The sequence below is a fragment of the Arctopsyche grandis genome, chromosome 3 (assembly GCF_051622035.1).
Source record: "Arctopsyche grandis isolate Sample6627 chromosome 3, ASM5162203v2, whole genome shotgun sequence".
Taxonomy (NCBI): domain Eukaryota; kingdom Metazoa; phylum Arthropoda; class Insecta; order Trichoptera; family Hydropsychidae; genus Arctopsyche; species Arctopsyche grandis.
The window spans coordinates 36631810-36649421 of record NC_135357.1 but is presented as its reverse complement, the minus strand read 5'-3'; the positions used below and the strand labels follow the sequence as shown (position 1 = coordinate 36649421).

At 43.7% G+C, this 17612-nt stretch overlaps 4 protein-coding genes across 4 annotated transcripts; 3 read left to right on the top strand and 1 right to left on the bottom strand.

Moving 5' to 3' along the window:
• The first annotated feature begins 166 nt into the window (after nt 1-166).
• LOC143909357 (histone H1-like) lies at nt 167-829 on the top strand. Its single transcript, XM_077427299.1, has one exon. It carries the CDS (start codon nt 167-169, stop codon nt 827-829), a length of 663 nt encoding a protein of 220 aa, XP_077283425.1.
• Nucleotides 830-3589: 2760 nt separating this feature from the next.
• On the bottom strand, nt 3590-4000 carry LOC143909483 (histone H2B-like). The gene has a single exon (XM_077427481.1). It carries the CDS (start codon nt 3998-4000, stop codon nt 3620-3622), a length of 381 nt encoding a protein of 126 aa, XP_077283607.1. The 3' UTR covers nt 3590-3619.
• Nucleotides 4001-9086: 5086 nt separating this feature from the next.
• On the top strand, nt 9087-9505 carry LOC143909023 (histone H2A-like). The gene has a single exon (XM_077426910.1). It carries the CDS (start codon nt 9100-9102, stop codon nt 9472-9474), a length of 375 nt encoding a protein of 124 aa, XP_077283036.1. The 5' UTR covers nt 9087-9099; the 3' UTR covers nt 9475-9505.
• A 3248-nt stretch (nt 9506-12753) lies between these two features.
• On the top strand, nt 12754-14117 carry LOC143908925 (origin recognition complex subunit 6-like). Its single transcript, XM_077426778.1, has 6 exons — nt 12754-12881; nt 12945-13071; nt 13146-13334; nt 13412-13467; nt 13536-13720; nt 13808-14117. Exons 1-6 carry the CDS (start codon nt 12817-12819, stop codon nt 13909-13911), a joined length of 726 nt encoding a protein of 241 aa, XP_077282904.1. The 5' UTR covers nt 12754-12816; the 3' UTR covers nt 13912-14117.
• Nucleotides 14118-17612: the final 3495 nt, after the last annotated feature.

The following is a 17612-nucleotide window of genomic DNA, read 5'->3' as shown; positions in this document are numbered from 1 at the left end:
GAGAACGATTTGATGAATAAACTGAACAGGGCGAACGCGTAAGTTCGGCGAGCTCCGTCGAGCGCTCAATGCCTCGATCGTGCAACGACGAAATTCACTCGCGTCTCAGCTCGACACGCTCGCTCTCAAACCGTTCTCTTCAATCCTCGAATCGTGAAGTACTAAGATGGCAGACACCGCATCTCCAGTCGCGGCCTCTCCCGCCCCGGTGACTCCGGCCAAGAAGTCCAAAACCGCAGCCGTCAAGAAGCCGCAGAAGAAGCCCACTCATCCCAAGACCTCGGAAATGGTCAACAACGCTATCTTGGGTCTCAAGGAAAGGGGTGGATCCTCACTCCAGGCCATCAAGAAGTTCATTTCGGCCAACTACAAGGTGGACGCCGACAAGCTGGCTCCTTTCATCAGAAAGTACCTGAAGGGCGCGGTCGACTCTGGCGCTCTGGTTCGCACCAAAGGCAAAGGCGCTGCTGGAAGTTTCAAACTGGAGGCCAAAGCGAAGGGCGCCCCCGCCGCTAAGAAGACCAAAGCCGCCCCCAAGAAAGTCGCAGCCGCCGCTAAGAGCCCCGCCAAGGCAGCCGGACGCGTGCAGAAGCGCAAACCCGCCGCAGCTAAGAAAACTACAGCCGCAGCAGCCAAGCCCAAGAAAGCCGCTGCCAAGAAAACGACTGCCGCCGCTTCTCCGGCTAAGAAGGCCGCCAAGTCTAAAACCCCCACCAAGGCCAAGACCACCACGAAGCCCCCGACAAAGAAGCCCAAAGCGCCCAAACCCAAGAAGGCCGGAGTCGCCGCCAAGAGCAAGGCCATCAAGAGGACGGCCGCTAAGAAGTAATCTCGCAGCATTACTACGACCATCGCCTATTGACGTAAAACTCAATTTAAAAAGCCCTTTTCAGGGCTACCAAACTCTTTTACATAAAGTTGGTTAATATTTTGTCATAATCAAAAAGCAACGTTTTTTTGGAATTTATCCGTGGTATAATCGCAAACTTTCATTTTCCATTTCAAAGGATTTAAAAGGTCTTTATTATTAGTCACCAGTAATTCAGGTGTAACTTCTCGAATATGGAATCGCCAATTGCGGTGGGCCTGGTTTTTCGTTAAATGAACTCCGTTTCTAATTTTCGATTAATTATTATTACAGCCACATGCACATGTATTTTATTAATTTCAATTAAACATTTTTTTTTTCATATATGCCTAGTCGACGAGACCTACAAAAAAGGAATTGATGTTTCGCAGGGAACCCCTGAAATTGAAGTAAAAAATGCTCATGTCGGAAGAGATGTGAAAATAATCGCGGCGGTTTATTATATCGTGTTGATCACAATATATAATTAGGTGGCAAACTGAAAAAAAAGCGTTGTAAATCTAAAAAAAGGTAGAATTATGAGAAGCGGTTATAAAACTACTTAAAAAAGAAAGATAAAAAAACGCATTAGGACTGAGCAGGTACGAAAAAATATAGCATAACAAAAAAAGTAGGTACAGGCGGACCTCAACTTTCGCACATAATTGGTTCCTGAAAATGTGTGCGAAAGTTAAATGTTCGAAAGTAGAGGGATGTAAAAAAAAAAAGCAAAAAATATATGTATTAAATAAAAATTATTTATATACATTAAAAAGTAAAGTAAATACATAAAATAAAAAGCAAAAAAGCAAAAGCAGAAAAACACGATAAAATAAAAAATAAAAACAAAAGAAAAATAACACGTAAATAAAATACTCAAATCCTATTCTTAGTTTTACATTCTGCAAAAGAAAAATAGTAAAAAAAAATCACAGCGAGGCCCAAATGGAAGAGAGTAGATTAAGATTCCACACATACATCACATTCAAATTAAGAGAATAATGATGAGCGCAGGCTGCCAGATACATCTACACTCACTTAGGTGGAAAATATCGCATTCAGGCACGGCAAATTATAATCTCGTAATGAACTTGTCAAGAGTTAGTTGAATATGACAATTTTTTTTTCTTCATAGAGTGTTCTGTAACAGACAGTACTCTTATGAATAATCCTACGTACTTGAGATATTCGTTCTCCATTGGGATCACAGTCTTCCATAATGTTCAAAAACTTTTCGAGATGCGTAAAAGCTTCGTTCATATTTTTTATAGTTAAGGTATTAATGATTTCTTCTGGTTCTTCTTCCTCACTTTCAATATGTATATCATTCTCGTTCTCTTGTCAGTCCATTAGAAATTCATTGGTCATGGGTTCAGAATGAGATTCAATCATCTCATTAATATTTTCACATCTAGGTTAAGTTCGTTCATTAAGTGAACTATTTCAAGTGTGATAGTTTCTGGAGTTTCATCAAAATTTATATCACCCATCATTTGTGGGCATAGTTTTCTCCATGAACCTTTCATTGTTGACTCTTTTATTTCAGTCCACGCGTCTCCAATATTATTTATTGCGTTCCATATGTTATAATTCCTCCAGAAATCTTTTAATGTGGGCCCACCTTCCATGTCAGTTGTCTTGATGGCCTGATTCATTATCGACCTCATATAATATCGTTTAAACATAGCTATCACTGTTTGGTCCATGGGTTGTATGAGAGTCCTGTAGCATTATCTAAGATTAATAATATTTTAAATGGTGAATTATTAACTTCACAATATTGCTTTACTGCTGGTACGAAATGTGAAGTGAACCAATCTTCAAATATTAAAGCAGTAACCCAGGCTTTTTTATTTGATTTCCAAATTACTGGAAGCAATTTTTATCTTTCCCTTTCAATGCTCTAGGATTTTCTGCTTGATAAATTAACATTGGCATCAATTTTAAATCACCAGCTAAATTTCCACCAAGAAACAATCGGTTTTTAGAAGGTTTATGACCAGGGGCAACTGATTCTTCCTTTGATAAGAATGTACGATTAGGCATCTTCTTCCAAAATAAACCAGTCTCATCTACATTGAATATTTGACTAGAGGAATATTCATCATCTTCAATAATTTTGGACAATGAGGAAATAAAGTCTTTTGCAGCATCTTCATCCGCATCAGATGATTCTCCAGTGAATTTAATATTGTGTAAAGAATATCTTGTTTTTAAATTTGAAAACCAGCTGTGACTTGCATGAAACACCGTGTTAGAATCTTCTTTTAGTCTAGCCTTCCAATCCTTATGCAAACTAAGAGCTCTAGCTTGAATTATTGAAGTACTCAGAGGGATGTTTTTTGATTTTGGTCACTTATCCAATAAGACAAAGATTTCTCCATTTCATCCATCACTATGCCGTGCAGGATGTAACACTTTTCACAGTACGGGCTCGTTCATACGCATTTCATAGTGCAACAGGGAATGGAGGAAAGGGAAACAATTGCACGCAAACAAACATTTTTGCATTATCACCAAAAAAAAAAACGATTTTTTAAAAATGTGCGAAATAGCGAATTGTGCGAAAGTCGAATGTGCGAAAGTTGAGGTCCGCCTGTAGTTGGGACCGATCTTAGAATAAAAGGATGATTACTCAAATAAAGTGCAGTAAAAAATTACCAACATGCAAATAATGAAATTGTTCATTTTAAACCAAATTTTTATTTGTAAAGAGTATTGGTGGCCCTGAAAAGGGCCTTTTGATGTTCTTCAACGTTAGAACGTTGACGTCTACTTGGAGCTGGTGTACTTGGTGACGGCTTTGGTGCCTTCAGAGACGGCGTGCTTGGCCAACTCTCCTGGAAGCAGGAGACGGACTGCGGTCTGGATTTCCCGAGAAGTGATGGTGGAGCGTTTGTTGTAGTGGGCGAGACGAGAAGCCTCGGCTGCGATGCGCTCGAATATGTCGTTGACGAAGCTGTTCATGATGCTCATCGCCTTCGACGAGATGCCGGTGTCGGGGTGCACCTGCTTCAACACCTTGTAGATGTAGATGGCGTAGCTCTCCTTCCTCCTGCGCTTGTTCTTCTTCTTTCCATCCCCCTTGGAGATATTCTTCTGGGCTTTGCCTCCAGATTTCTTCGCGGCTTTTCCACTCCCCTTGGGTGGCATCGTGTATCGCAGTGATCCAAAGGGACGCTGTCGATACGAGAGAACGCTTCAGAATGAGCTTCAAACCTTCTTTGTGGCTGCGTTTTAACGATAGTTTATAGGGTAGTGACACTCCCTTAACCTATCTATCGAACGAGTTGTATGGGATCGGACTCTCGGTGATGTTTGTGGTGCGGGCTGGCGGCTGCTCGCTTGTGGAGTGTTTGTCGATCTGGAACACTAAGCAAAATTAGTGCAACATCTGTGGGATACTGTCGGGGTTAGTGTGTTAGTGGGTGGTTAACGGGTATGGACCGTTTGGAGGTGGTTGAGTCTGGTTAGTTAAATGGATGCTAATTTTAGCCTATACCCATCTTCAGAATGTCGATGGGCCTTTGGTTAATTATTATTTTAGTCTTGCTGAGGGAATTTATTAAGGGATTGTCTACCTTGCCGAGAGACTTGAAGTAGTTTACGGCAAGTTTGTGTACGTGTTTGTCAAGGTAGTCAATGTTTAGGTCATTGTGAATTATAGTGTTTCTTGTGTACCAGTCGTAGTTGCCCGCGGCACGCAAGAATTTGTTTTGTACTGTCTGCAGTCTGAGTATGGATCTGTTGGAGATGGTAGTGTGAGCCCACACGGGGCTCGCGTACGTGATTTGTGGGCGGATGATGGATTTATACAGCAAGCACTTGTTTTTAAGCGAGAGTTTGCTGTTTGGTTTGCATAGTGGGTAAAGCTTTGACGCAACTGCCCTAGCTCTACGCACCGCGTTAGTGATGTGGGGTTTCCAGGTTAATTTGCGGTCGATTATTACCCCCAGGTAGCGAGTAGACGTGGTCCAGTTGACTGGTTGGTCGTTTATAATTACTGGCTTGGCTGGTTTGCACCGTTTTTTACGTCTGGAGAAGAATATTGCCTGACTTTTGTCCGGGTTGATTTTCATCAGCCATTTATCGTACCACGCTACCAGTTGGTCCGAGTACTTCTGGAGGGCGAGCGAGACACCCTTGGGGCTGACGGAGCTCGCTAAGATGGCAGTGTCATCGGCATACTGTGCGATGTTTGTGTACCTATGTGTAGGAGTGGGTATGTCGTGTGTGTACAGGTTGAATAGCGTGGGGCCGAGGATGGAGCCTTGGGGTACCCCAGCGGAGATGCCTCGCTGGGTTGATATGTGGTCCTTGAGTTTGACCTGAAATTTCCTTTCCCTTAGGAAGGATGCGATAGATCGTATTGAGTGGGGAGTGATGTTGGCAGCAATCATTTTGTAAAGGAGGCCAGAGTGCCAAACTTTATCGAAGGCTTTGGAAATGTCTAGGAAGATTGCTCCAGTAGACATGTTGCGGTCGAAGCCGTCTATCACGGTTTCAACGACTCTGTGAATCTGGTGAACGGCAGAATGTTGGGGTCTAAAGCCAAATTGTGTTTTGGGAAGAAGGTCAATTTTTGTGATCTCGCTATTGAGATTTGAGATTAAGATCCGTTCCAGGATCTTACTCAGTGAGGATAGTAAGCTGATGGGTCGGTAGCTTGTTGCGAGGGAGGGGTTCGAGTAGGGTTTTCTGATGAGAATGACATTGGCGAGTTTCCATTGACTCGGAAAGTAGCAGATTCTGTTGGTGGCATTTAGTATAGCTGTGAGTGCAGCGATGGCTTTTTGAGGGAGTTCTTTTAGAGCTTTGTTGGAAATTCCGTCAGGGCCAGGGGCCTTTTTGGCAGCGATGGTTTTGATGATGTTTAGGACTTCAAGCGGCGAGGTGGCGACAATGGGTACTGGGGCTGGGTTTTCGAGGTAGCTATTGACGGAGCTTTCAACCATTTGGCAAAAGTCGCTTTGCAGGTTAGAGTTTGAGAGAGAAAATTGGTCCTGGAGACTGTCAGCTAGGGCTTCCGCTTTATCGGCGGTGGAGTAGACAAACTTGTCTCCAACTTTGATCCTGTCGATCCTATTGCCGTTGCTTCTGAAGATTTTTGACAGTTTCCAGAAACCGTTATGTCCGTCTTCTAGCGCTCTGAGTTTGGTATCCCAGTTGTCGTTTCGTAGTTGCCACAAGGCGTTTTTAACGTCTTGTTGAAGTCTGTTCATTCGCTGTTTGAGGATTGGGTCCTTGTTCCTTTGGAATGCCTTCCTAGCTCTATTCTTAAGGCGAATAAGATCGCGAATGTCGGGGGGTAAAGCTTGCGGGTGCAGGGGAGAGTGGGGTGTGCTGGTGGTGCTGGCTTCAAGGGCTGACTGTATTTCGTCAGTGAGTACGTTAATAGCAGAGTCTATATCTTGGGTGGTGTGAATCGAGTGGGGGTAAGTGACGGTGTGATGAAGGAGAGTTGAGAATTTCTCCCAAGATATGGTACTGCGGAGGATGGGGTTTATAGTTACGGGGGTGTTGGTGAGTTCTAGTATGACCGGGTGATGGTCGGAAGAGAGATCATTTACTACAGTCAAGGACTGCGCACCTGGAAAATTTTGAGTTAGAACGATGTCTAAGATATCAGGTCTGCCTTTGAAGTTAGTGGGGATTCTTGTGGGTTCGTCTGGGGCCGTAACGGAGACTTTTGGGTTTGAGAGTTGGGAATAACTTAGGAGAGTTTTCCCATTTTTGTTAGTGGCTTGACTGTTCCATCTGGAATGTTTGGCGTTAAGGTCGCCTGCGGCAATGGTGGCTTTGTTAGTGTTGAATATTTTGTCCAAGTCTGTGGTGAGTAAGTGTTGTTTCGGTGGGTTGTAAACTGCGTGGAGGATGAGTGGGGTGCCAGTGTTAGTCCAGACTTCTACCGATGTCAGTTCTATCCCTGTGGTGATCGGCCGCGGGGCCAAGTTGTGTTGAATTGTGTGTTTGATGAATATGGCAGTGCCGCCGGCGGCTTTGCCTATTCTGTCGTTTCTGTATGTAGTGTAGTTTGGGAAGTGTAGTCGATTGCCAGGTTTGAGCCAAGTTTCGTTTACTAGTGCGATATCAATAGAGTGTTGGAGCAAGAATTGCTCGAATTCGACCCGCTTGCTGAGTATGCTGCAAGCGTTCCAGTAAACGATCTTGAGGTATCGAGTCATTTTTGTTGTTGTGTAAGTAGGGCTAGGATGGTCGACATCATCGTCTGCATATGGTTGAAGCTTTCAGTCGTCCAGGGTGTTGAGTTTTGGTTCTGGATTGTTTTGGTTTGTTTAGGGAGGGCTACTATTTTAGGCAGGGGGTCTGGGGTGGTGGAAATTAGAGGCGGGAAGTTTGATTGAGAATATGAGTAATGTGGGTGGTGTGGTTTTGGAGGTTGGGGGGGTGTGGGGTTTCGGGGTTGGCGGGTGCTTTTCTTGCTCTTGTTGTTAGGGTTGAGGATGCAGCCTCTATAGCTGGAAACGTGTGCACCATTGCAACTAGTACAGACTGGGGTAGTAATATTGGAGTCGCACTGGGTGGTCAAGTGTGAGCCTGCGCATTTAATGCATAGGGGGTCAATGTGACAGTTATAGGAGCCGTGTCCGAAGCCCTGGCAGCGGTGACACTGGGGTACAGTGTCTCCGCGACGGAGCGATTCAGTACGAACCTGTTGTCCGAAGATGCTGGAGAGGTTGAACAATTTCTTCCCCTCTTCGTCACGTGTGGTCTCGACTGTGAACATGGGCATGTTGCGCTTGTCACGTCGTGATTTCATGACGGTGGCTTTAGTGGCTTTGTAGCCAAGGTGAATTATTTCTTCGAGGACTTCAGTTTCAGTGAAGCTGGGATTAATGCCTCGAATGACAATTTTTAGAGGTTTGTCCTCAGTTAGGGGATGGGCGTAGAATTGGAATTTCTCTGTTTCAAGAAATTTCGTGATGTCTCGGTAATCGGCAATGGTAAGGGGGGTGATTTTGGCGGTGCTACTGTTGTAGACAGATTCAAATTTCAGATTTCGCCCCTTGAGTTTGCGGTAAACGGTTGGGTAGTCAGAGGGCTTTTTGAGGAAAACCGGGGCTACCTTGGGTTTGGCGTTTGTGGCAATTGGAGCTGCTCTGGGGGCTGCGCTCGAACTTGATGGGGCGGGGCGAGTCGCCGGTGGTGCGGGGGTTGCGGCACGAGTTGTAGGTGGAGCGGGGACTGAGGGGGTGGGGGGTGTTGAGGATGAAGCGCTAGGGGCTGTCAATTGAGTGAGTGGTTTAGAGCGGGTGTGTGTTGTTGTTGGCGTTGGCGTGTTGAGTTGTGAAAGTCGGCGTTGTGTGTTGGCATCAATTCGCCTGATGCCAACTGGGCGAGACTTCTCCTCGACTTTGTGAGGAGTTTGAATATGTGGGGTAGGTGTGGACTTACCTTTGACTTTTTCTTTTTTCCCCGGGCTATCCACTTGCATGGGTGAAGCGGGGCGGGGTGGGGGCGTGGTGCTACGTGGTAGCGGCTGCGGGATAGATGATTCCAGACGGCGCTTCTTCACCATTGCTGGAGGTGTGGGGGGGGGCGTGGCTGTGGCAGACTTCTCGGACTGCTGTTTTGCTGGAGTCTCCTTGTCCTTCAGCTGCTGGAGTAATGCAGCCCTGTCGGCTACGAAAGCCAAGCGGTCTGCCGTATAGGCATCACGTGCTTCCTCGAAAGCACTCTCGAGAGCGGAGAGTCGCTCCTTCAGCTCATTGTTTTGAGCTCTAAGTTTTTTTATGACAGCCTTAGTTCTGTTGGAGCTGTCATTGCTGGCGTCACTGGTGTATTCGCTGTCGGAGCTCCTCCGGGAGCTCCCTTCGCTGTCCGTCGACGTCGCTACCGACATGGTTGATGCCGGTAGCGAGTAGTGACGTCAGCTAGAATGTGTAGCTGTGACGACTCGGTTGATGTTTTGGGTTCTGGCGGTTGCGACAGTATGACCGGCGCAGGTAGCTGTTGCGGCGACACGGCTGGTTTTTGCGGAGCACGACCGTTCACTGCAAGTGCGTGGGCCTGAATCTGAGCTTCAAACTGCAAAATTTCCCTTGTCGTTACTTCGCCCCTCCGCGTCGACGGCAGATGTGTCTGTTTGCGCAACTGCATGAACGTCATGGTCGTGTTCATAAATACAGGTCGAAACAAATTTTTGTCATTCGCTCGCCGTCTCTCGCACCGTGCGCTAGTCCGCACCGTGCTCGCATTCACTCCGTCGCTACACACAACTCCAACTCGTCATGTCCGGCCGTGGAAAAGGAGGCAAGGTGAAGGGAAAGGCAAAGTCGCGCTCCAGCCGAGCTGGTCTGCAGTTCCCCGTGGGCAGGATCCATCGTCTGCTGAGGAAAGGCAATTACGCGGAGCGCGTGGGAGCCGGAGCCCCCGTCTACTTGGCCGCCGTCATGGAATATTTGGCCGCTGAAGTCCTCGAGTTGGCCGGAAACGCCGCTCGCGACAACAAGAAGACCAGAATTATCCCTCGCCATCTCCAACTGGCCATCCGCAACGACGAGGAGTTGAACAAATTGCTCTCCGGAGTGACCATCGCTCAAGGAGGCGTGCTGCCCAACATCCAAGCCGTCTTGTTGCCCAAGAAGACTGAAAAGAAAGCATAAACACATCATCCTACGACGAAAAAGACGCCCAGCGTCTGGATTGTCGAGCCGATTAATTCATCTTCCGATTTACAAAAGGCCCTTTTCAGGGCCACCACCTGCTATATTTTCGGTTGTACTAGACGTACATGCATTTTTTTTTAGAATTTACATTGACATTAAAATAAGAATTTTCACGAAATAAATATTAAAATTAAGAAAGTCGGTGCCTGAATGTTAGATGTATTGCACGTGTAATCTGTAAAGCTGTTCAGAATTATGAAGGTCTGTCGTAAGCGGCCAATTCTGAATGCTACTTCTCTTTCTAGCTAATGTGCGTTGCGGACATTGCAATAGGGGACGTTACCCCTACGTGTTTCCTTGAATAAAAGCCCTTTTGAAAAATGTACACTAGTGTTGTATGACTGCGTTTTAAATGGATTTCCACAGATCTGTACTTTAGATATTCTTCTGTCCGGTCCACATATTATAAATTATAAGTTATAATATGCGGAAAGAATCCAAATGAACTCTAGTGCAGGGGTAGCGAACCTTTTTGCGGTCGCGTGCCAATATTTCTGAAAATTTATTTGCTAAATGTCGGGTCAAGTTTACAGTGAAACTTTTGTAAAAAAAACAGTAAAAAATAGAATTAAAATACAGAGAGGAATATAAAAAAATAGAAAATAATTATTTATCAATGAGATCTTTGTTGCTGTAAAGAAAAATAATGGTTTCAAAAAGAAAGCATTATTTTTAATTTTTTAATTATCTTTCTAGAATATATGTTCATGCCCAACTACATATGTAGATTCGTCAGTTAATGAATTTCTGAAACCTGACTTTTTGAGTTATTTTCGAAAAATAATAACACAATATTTTGAACACCGTTAGTCCTATCGAACTGAAAAAGTATCGGTAACTGAAATTCTTATCGATACAACGGAATTTTTAAGTCGACCGGAAATGGTACCTCCCCTTTTAGGTGTGTCCTCTTATTTTTTAAGTTTTTGAATTCAATTATCTCCCAAACCGCTAACCGAATCAAAAGCTTTTAAATTGATAATTTCATTGATAATAATATCAGATTTTGAATTCAAGGTGAGCTTAATTTGAAGATTGTCTCTTTCCAGTATTGTTTACAACATACAAAAAACCCCACATCTTTGAATATTCGTTTAACTGTTCGAATTTAAGATATTTTTTTAGGATCATAATTGCACGTAAACAGTTAGAATCTTCAAGCGATATATTGAAGCTGAAAATAGTGTAAACGATCTTTGGAGAATATCGAAAAAAGTTTGCAATGTTACTATAGATTTCGCAACGTCGCATAGCACAAGATTTAAATTGTGGCTGCCACAGGGAAACGTTAATTGTAAACAAAAGGGAATGCGCCTTCACCCAATGAATAGAATTTTCCGAGTACAAATGCTTGAGTTTAGAAAGTAGAGGCACCTTTGGCGCTCTAATTTTAAATTTTATAGTGCTTTTATCGCATCAAGCGGCGCCCTAACTTATTTGGCGCCCTCGGGCATCGCCCGACCCAGCCCCCCCCCTAAAACCGGCACTGAACGTGGGGGTGAAGTGGGTGGGTTTGACTGCACAAGAAAAGACCAGCAGAGATGGGAGTCCAAAGGAAACAACAGTCCTCAAAGAAAGCTGTGTTCCAACTCGACTTCAGCTATTATTGGGCGGGCTATTTTAGATAGGTTGTGGTTATTTGGAGGTACTATATCTGCGACAGGAGCAAAGCCTTCTGCGCATGCTTATTATCCGATTATAATTTCTTACATTTAATGTATGCTAGACTTGTTTAATCAATCGTTCATTATACACGAGGCAAATAAATTTCGATTTATATAATTTAGCTAATTTGCGGCTTGTACTTGTATGTAGGCAGTGCCAGTTTTAGGGGGGGGGGGCTGGGTCGGGCGGCGCCCGAGGGCGCCGAACGATGCGCTAAGGGCGCTTTAAAATTTAAAATTAGAGCGCCAAAAGCCATTCAAAATTTTAGATTAAAGCGCCAAAGGCGAAAGTTCTTTCTAAGGGTGTTTAGAAAAAAATGCCCGAGGACGCCATCGGGTGTAAGGCCGGCACTGTATGTAGGTATTAAGGTCTGTTCATACCTAGTCAGCACGTACCGACTTCGGCAGGTATCCGGCCGTACGAAAAGTATTCTTTGGTATATTTTGTATGGGTATATTCATACCAACCGTCACGTTTACGCCACGGCAGGCTTACAGCTGTACCCGACATTTCCTGTTCATACCTTACAGCAACATCCGCCAACGTATCGTATCCGTTTTTTTGGCCATCGTGGAAATATACACGCGAATTACGTGCCATGAGTCTGCCGCTTTGCTGTTTTGAACCAATTATCGATAGTGACAGTTGACAGCTGTTCAATCTTTCGACAAGGTTTTGGCGCAAATATTAAAAAAAAAAATTAAATTTTTTTATGGAAATATTTAAAAAAATTTTGTCCATCATCCACAAGCTCCTTATACAGTCTCCAAAACTCTCCTTCGGTTTTTCTATTTTTTAACATAGGATGCACATCAAAACGCATCCGTGCTTTTTTATTGCCTTCTTGAGCTTCTTCTTCCAACAACAGCGCGATTATACATAATTTTTCGTTCGATAAACGTCGAAATATTTGTGCTGACTTGTATTCTGACGCGTAGCTACGAATGCACGTGTATGCATTCATATTGTAAGTACTCGACAATACGACGTAAGCAATATTGCGCCGTATCGTCATGGCCTCTAGTGTATAAGTAAGCCGATTTTGCCTTGCACTCGGCCAAATTGCTGTAAACGTGACGTGACCGCGACGTGTAGGCAGATATGAATAGAAATTTAATAAAATGACATATTTTAAACGGAGTCGTGCAGTGCTGTTAAGTATGAACAGACCTTTATACGTTGTATGTGATAATAATTATCTATCAAATAATAATATTAACTAATTTGGATTATATTTTTTACTCTACGTCACTTTATGAGTTCGAACTAAATTTTAAGAGGTTTAAATCAATATTTTAACAGTAAACACGCTGACAGTGACAGTTGCAGTCGCAGATATAGTACCTGCAAATAGCCACAATCATTTTAGATATGTCGATTTGACATTAAATTTCGTTTTGAAATTTGTCGTATAATTTATTTTACAGCCGTGCCAAAATTATTATCCCATTTTAAAATAAGAGTCGTATTTAATTTGTAAGTACATACATAAAAAAATCTACAATACGAAAAAAAAAAAAAAACTTTATTTTGATGGCTGTCAAACTAGTTGTTACAGCCACCTTAAGAAGAGCGCGAGATCGTATATTTGACAGTTGAGAATTGACTTCAGATATGAGTGGTTTGGCTTTGGAACGTATGGCCTTGCGGCTTGGCCTTCGTGAGCAACCTCTGATCAGGTCAGTACTATCCATCATCAGCATATCAAATAACTCTTGGCACTAACGACCTTCCGTTTCCAGGAAAGCCAACGAGTACGAAAGACTATTGAAACTAAAGCTAATTGGCAATAATAAAATAAGCGATTCCGTTCAAGCGATCATATGTTTGGATTTCGCCGCACTTCAATTCAACGATTCATTCGACTCGGTATCAAAATTTCATTTGAATTTTTACTTGACATTAAATAATAGTTTCTTTATATGTATCAATGGCCTTCACAGGATTTGGCTCTCAAATTAGCCGGAGTGAGAAAGGCTGTTTATGGTAATTACAAACGAACTGTCGGGAAGCTTCTAGGCATTGACGACATTGTCAGTGTTAATAGCCTATGCGTTCAATACGGATGCAGCAATAACATCCAAGATCTCGCCGTTGATATTCTAAAATACTACCAAGACAATACCGTTGAGGTGATTCGGATATGTAAATTTTGAAATATGTACAATACTTACATATAATATACTTATAATTTTATTCGATTGCGTAGAACTGTGATTGGAATCATCCGCAGTATCCATGTATGGCAGTTTATAAAGCTTGCAAGTTAGTATTGTTATCAATTCAAACAATGTGAGTATTAGAATCGATGTAAATTTGACTTATATTTACAGATTAGAGAAGGTGAAAATTTCGAAAAGTAAATTTTTAGTTAGCAGTCGTTTGAAGTCTGCCCAGTGGAATGATCTCGATGCAAAGTGGACTAAAGTCATCGAAAAAGGCAACTTTCATGCCAGGACGGAAGGTTGTAAAATGAAGAAAAAAGACGACACAACATCGATCAAAGATATCGATAAGGGTATGAAATCTAATATATATATATATATGTATAAATTTTATAAACGTTTTGTTACAAATATAAAGGGATGATCTATTGTTTTTCTAGCAAATAAAATGAATCAAACAGTTAAAGAACAGAGCACGTTTGTCGAAGATTATGAAACTTGGAAAAGAAGAATTTTAGAACAGGCTCGTAAAGATATAAAATAAATGTCGTTTGTCGAAAACTGTTAATTATTTATTATCATTATTTTAAAATAAATTCTATTACAATTGTTTCATAAAATACAAGTCAAAACATGCACAAAACAACTACATCGGAGAATCAATTCTCAATAATAAATAACATTCATACAAATATTTCAATAATCATCACAATATCATTTTGTAAAAATAATAAAAACTGGTATTACATTAAAAACGTGTAAAAACATGTACTATTTGGTCCCGTTCAAAACAATTACAATCGGTAGATGCATAAATTCTTCACTCCTCCGGTGGCGGGCGCACTCTTGCGAGCGGCTTTCGTGGCCAGTTGTTTGCGGGGAGCCTTTCCTCCAGTGGATTTACGGGCAGTCTGCTTGGTACGGGCCAACGTCAAGTAGTAGTGGGTAGAGGCTATAGTATTATGTTAGTGGTTTGGTAAACTTAACTTATGGTTATTGTTGTTATAAATGTATATTTACAGATTAATTATATCTATCCTAGTTAAGCCTATACCCATCTTCAAGATGTCGATGGGCCTTTGATTGGACATGAGTTTGGTCTCACTGAGGGAATTTATCAGAGGGTTGTCTATCTTGCCGAGAGACTTGAAATAGTTCACGGCAAGTTTGTGTACGTGTTTGTCAAGGTAGTCAATGTTTAGGTCATTGTAAATTATAGTGTTTCTTGTGTATCAGTCGTAGTTGCCCGCGGCACGCAAGAATTTGTTTTGAACTGTCTGTAGTTTGAGTATGGATCTGTTGGAGTGGGCCCACACGGGGTAGTGTGGGCCCACACGGGGCTCGCGTACGTGATTTGTGGGCGGATGATAGATTTATACAGCAAGCACTTGTTTTTAAGCGAGAGCTTGCTGTTGGGTTTGCATAGTGGGTAAAGCTTTGACGCAACTGCCCTAGCTCTACGCACTGCGTTAGTGATGTGGGGTCTCCAGGTTAATTTGCGGTCGATTATTACCCCCAGGTAGCAGGTAGACGTGGCCCAGTTGACTGGTTGGTCGTTTATAATGACTGGCTTGGCTGGTTTGCACCGTTTTTTGCGTCTGGAGAAGAATATTGCCTGACTTTTATCCGGGTTGATTTTCATCAGCCATTTATCGTACCACGCTACCAGTTGGTCCGAGTACTTCTGGAGGGCGAGCGAGACTCCCTTGGGGCCGACGGAGCTCGCTAAGATGGCCGTGTCATCGGCATACTGTGCAATGTTTGTGTACCTATGTGTAGGAGTGGGTATGTCGAGTGTGTAAAGGTTGAATAGCGTGGGGCCGAGGATGGAGCCTTGGGGTACGCCAGCGGAGATGTCTCGCTGAGTTGAAATGCGGTCCTTGAGTTTGACCTGAAATCTCTTTTCTCTTAGGAAGGATGCGATGGATCGTATTGAGTGGGGGGTGATGTTGGCAGCGATCATTTTGTAAAGGAGGCCAGAGTGCCAGACTTTATCGAAGGCTTTGGAAATGTCTAGGAAGATTGCTCCAGTAGACATGTTGTGGTCAAAACCGTCTATAACGGTTTCAACAAGTCTGTGAATCTGGTGAACGGCAGAATGTTGGGGTCTAAAACCAAATTGTGTTTTGGGAAGAAGGTCAATTTTTGCGATTTCGCTGTTGAGATTTGAGATTAGGATCCGTTCCAGGATCTTACTCAGTGAGGATAGCAAGCTGATTGGTCGGTAACTTGTTGCGAGGGAGGGGTTCGAGTAGGGTTTTCTGATGAGAATGACATTGGCGAGTTTCCATTGACTCGGAAAATAGCAGATTCTGTTGGTGGCATTTAGTATAGCTGTGAGTGCAGCGATGGCTTTTTGAGGGAGTTCTTTTAGAGCTTTGTTGGAGATTCCGTCAGGGCCAGGGGCCTTTTTGGCGGCGATGCTTTTGATAATATTTAGGACTTCAAGCGGCGAAGTGGCGACAATGGGTACTGGGGCTGGGTTTTCGAGGTAGCTATTGACGGAGCTTTCAACCATTTGGCAAAAGTCGCTTTGCAGATTAGAGTTTGAGAGCGAGAATTGGTCCTGGAGACTGTCGGCTAGGGCTTCCGCTTTGTCGGCGGTGGAGTAGACAAACTTATCTCCAACTTTGATCCTGACGATCCTATTGCCGTTGCTTCTGAAGATTTTTGACAGTTTCCAGAAACCGTTATGTCCGTCTTCTAGCGCTCTGAGTTTGGTATCCCAGTTGTCGTTTCGTAGTTGCCACAAGGCGTTTTTAACGTCTTGTTGAAGTCTGTTCATTCGCTGTTTGAGGATTGGGTCCTTATTTCTTTGGAATGCCTTCCTAGCTCTATTCTTAAGGCGAATAAGATCGCGAATGTCGGGTGGTAAAGCTTGCGGGTGCAGGGGAGAGTGGGGAGTGGTGGTGGTGCTGGCTTCTAGGGCTGACTGTATTTCGTCAGTGAGTACGTTAATAGCCGAGTCTATATCTTGGGTGGTGTGAATCGAGTGGGGGTAAGTGACGGTGTGATGAAGGAGAGTTGAGAATTTCTCCCAAGATGTGGTACTTCGGAGGATGGGGTTTATAGTTACGGGGGTGTTGGTGAGTTCTAGTATGACCGGGTGATGGTCGGAAGAGAGATCATTTACTACAGTTAAGGACTGTAGTAAATGATCTCTCTTCCGATCAGGTCTGCCTTTGAAGTTAATGGGGATTCTTGTGGGTTCATCTGGGGCCGTGACGGAGACTTTTGGGTTTGAGACTTGGGAATAACTTAGGAGAGTTTTCCCATTTTTGTTAGTGGCTCGACTGTTCCATCTGGAATGTTTGGCGTTAAGGTCGCCTGCGGCAATGGTGGCTTTGTTGGTGTTGAATATGTTGTCTAAGTCTGTGGTGAGTAAGTGTTGATTTGGAGGGTTGTAGACTGCGTGGAGGATGAGTGGGGTGCCGGTGTTGGTCCAAACTTCTACCGACGTCAGTTCTATTCCTGCGGTGATCGGCCGCGGGGCCAAGTTGTGTTGGATCGTGTTTTGATGAATATGGCAGTGCCGCCGGCGGCTTTGCCTATTCTGTCGTTTCTGTATGTAGTGTAGTTTGAGAAGTGTAGTCTATTACCGGGTTTGAGCCAAGTTTCGTTTACTAGTGCGATATCAATGGAGTGTTGGAGCAGAAATTGCTCGAATTCGACACGCTTGCAGAGTATGCTGCAAGCGTTCCAGTAAACGATCTTGAGGTAACAAGTCATTTTTTCTGTCGGGTGAGCATGATCAGGATGGCATTTATCGACTCAATGGACTGTTCGATTTTGCTCATCCGATTTGAAAGGTCTTGGTTTTGATTTGGGTTCCAGCTGGTGTTGATGTTGGTTTGTTGGGTGGGTGGGGTTAGGGGAGGGAAATTTGTGTTTTCGTGTCAGCATTGCGGTACGTTGGTCTTCTTTGGTTGGGGGTGGGAGGGGTTGGGGTTTCGGGGTTGACTGGAGTTCTTCTTTGTTTTGTTGTTCGGGTTTGAAGGGCAGCCTCTGTAGCTGGAAACGTGAGGGCCTCTGCAGCTGGTGCAGGTTGGGGTGGAGGCTGTTGACGCACAGTCAGTGGTCAAATGGGGTCCTGCACATTTGATGCATAAGGGAGCGACATTGCAGTTGTAGGAGCCATGTCCAAAGCCTTGGCAGCGGTGGCACTGCGGTACAGTGTCACCACGACGAAGTGATTCGATGCGAACCAGTTGGCCGAAAATGCTGGAGAGGTTGAACAATTTATTC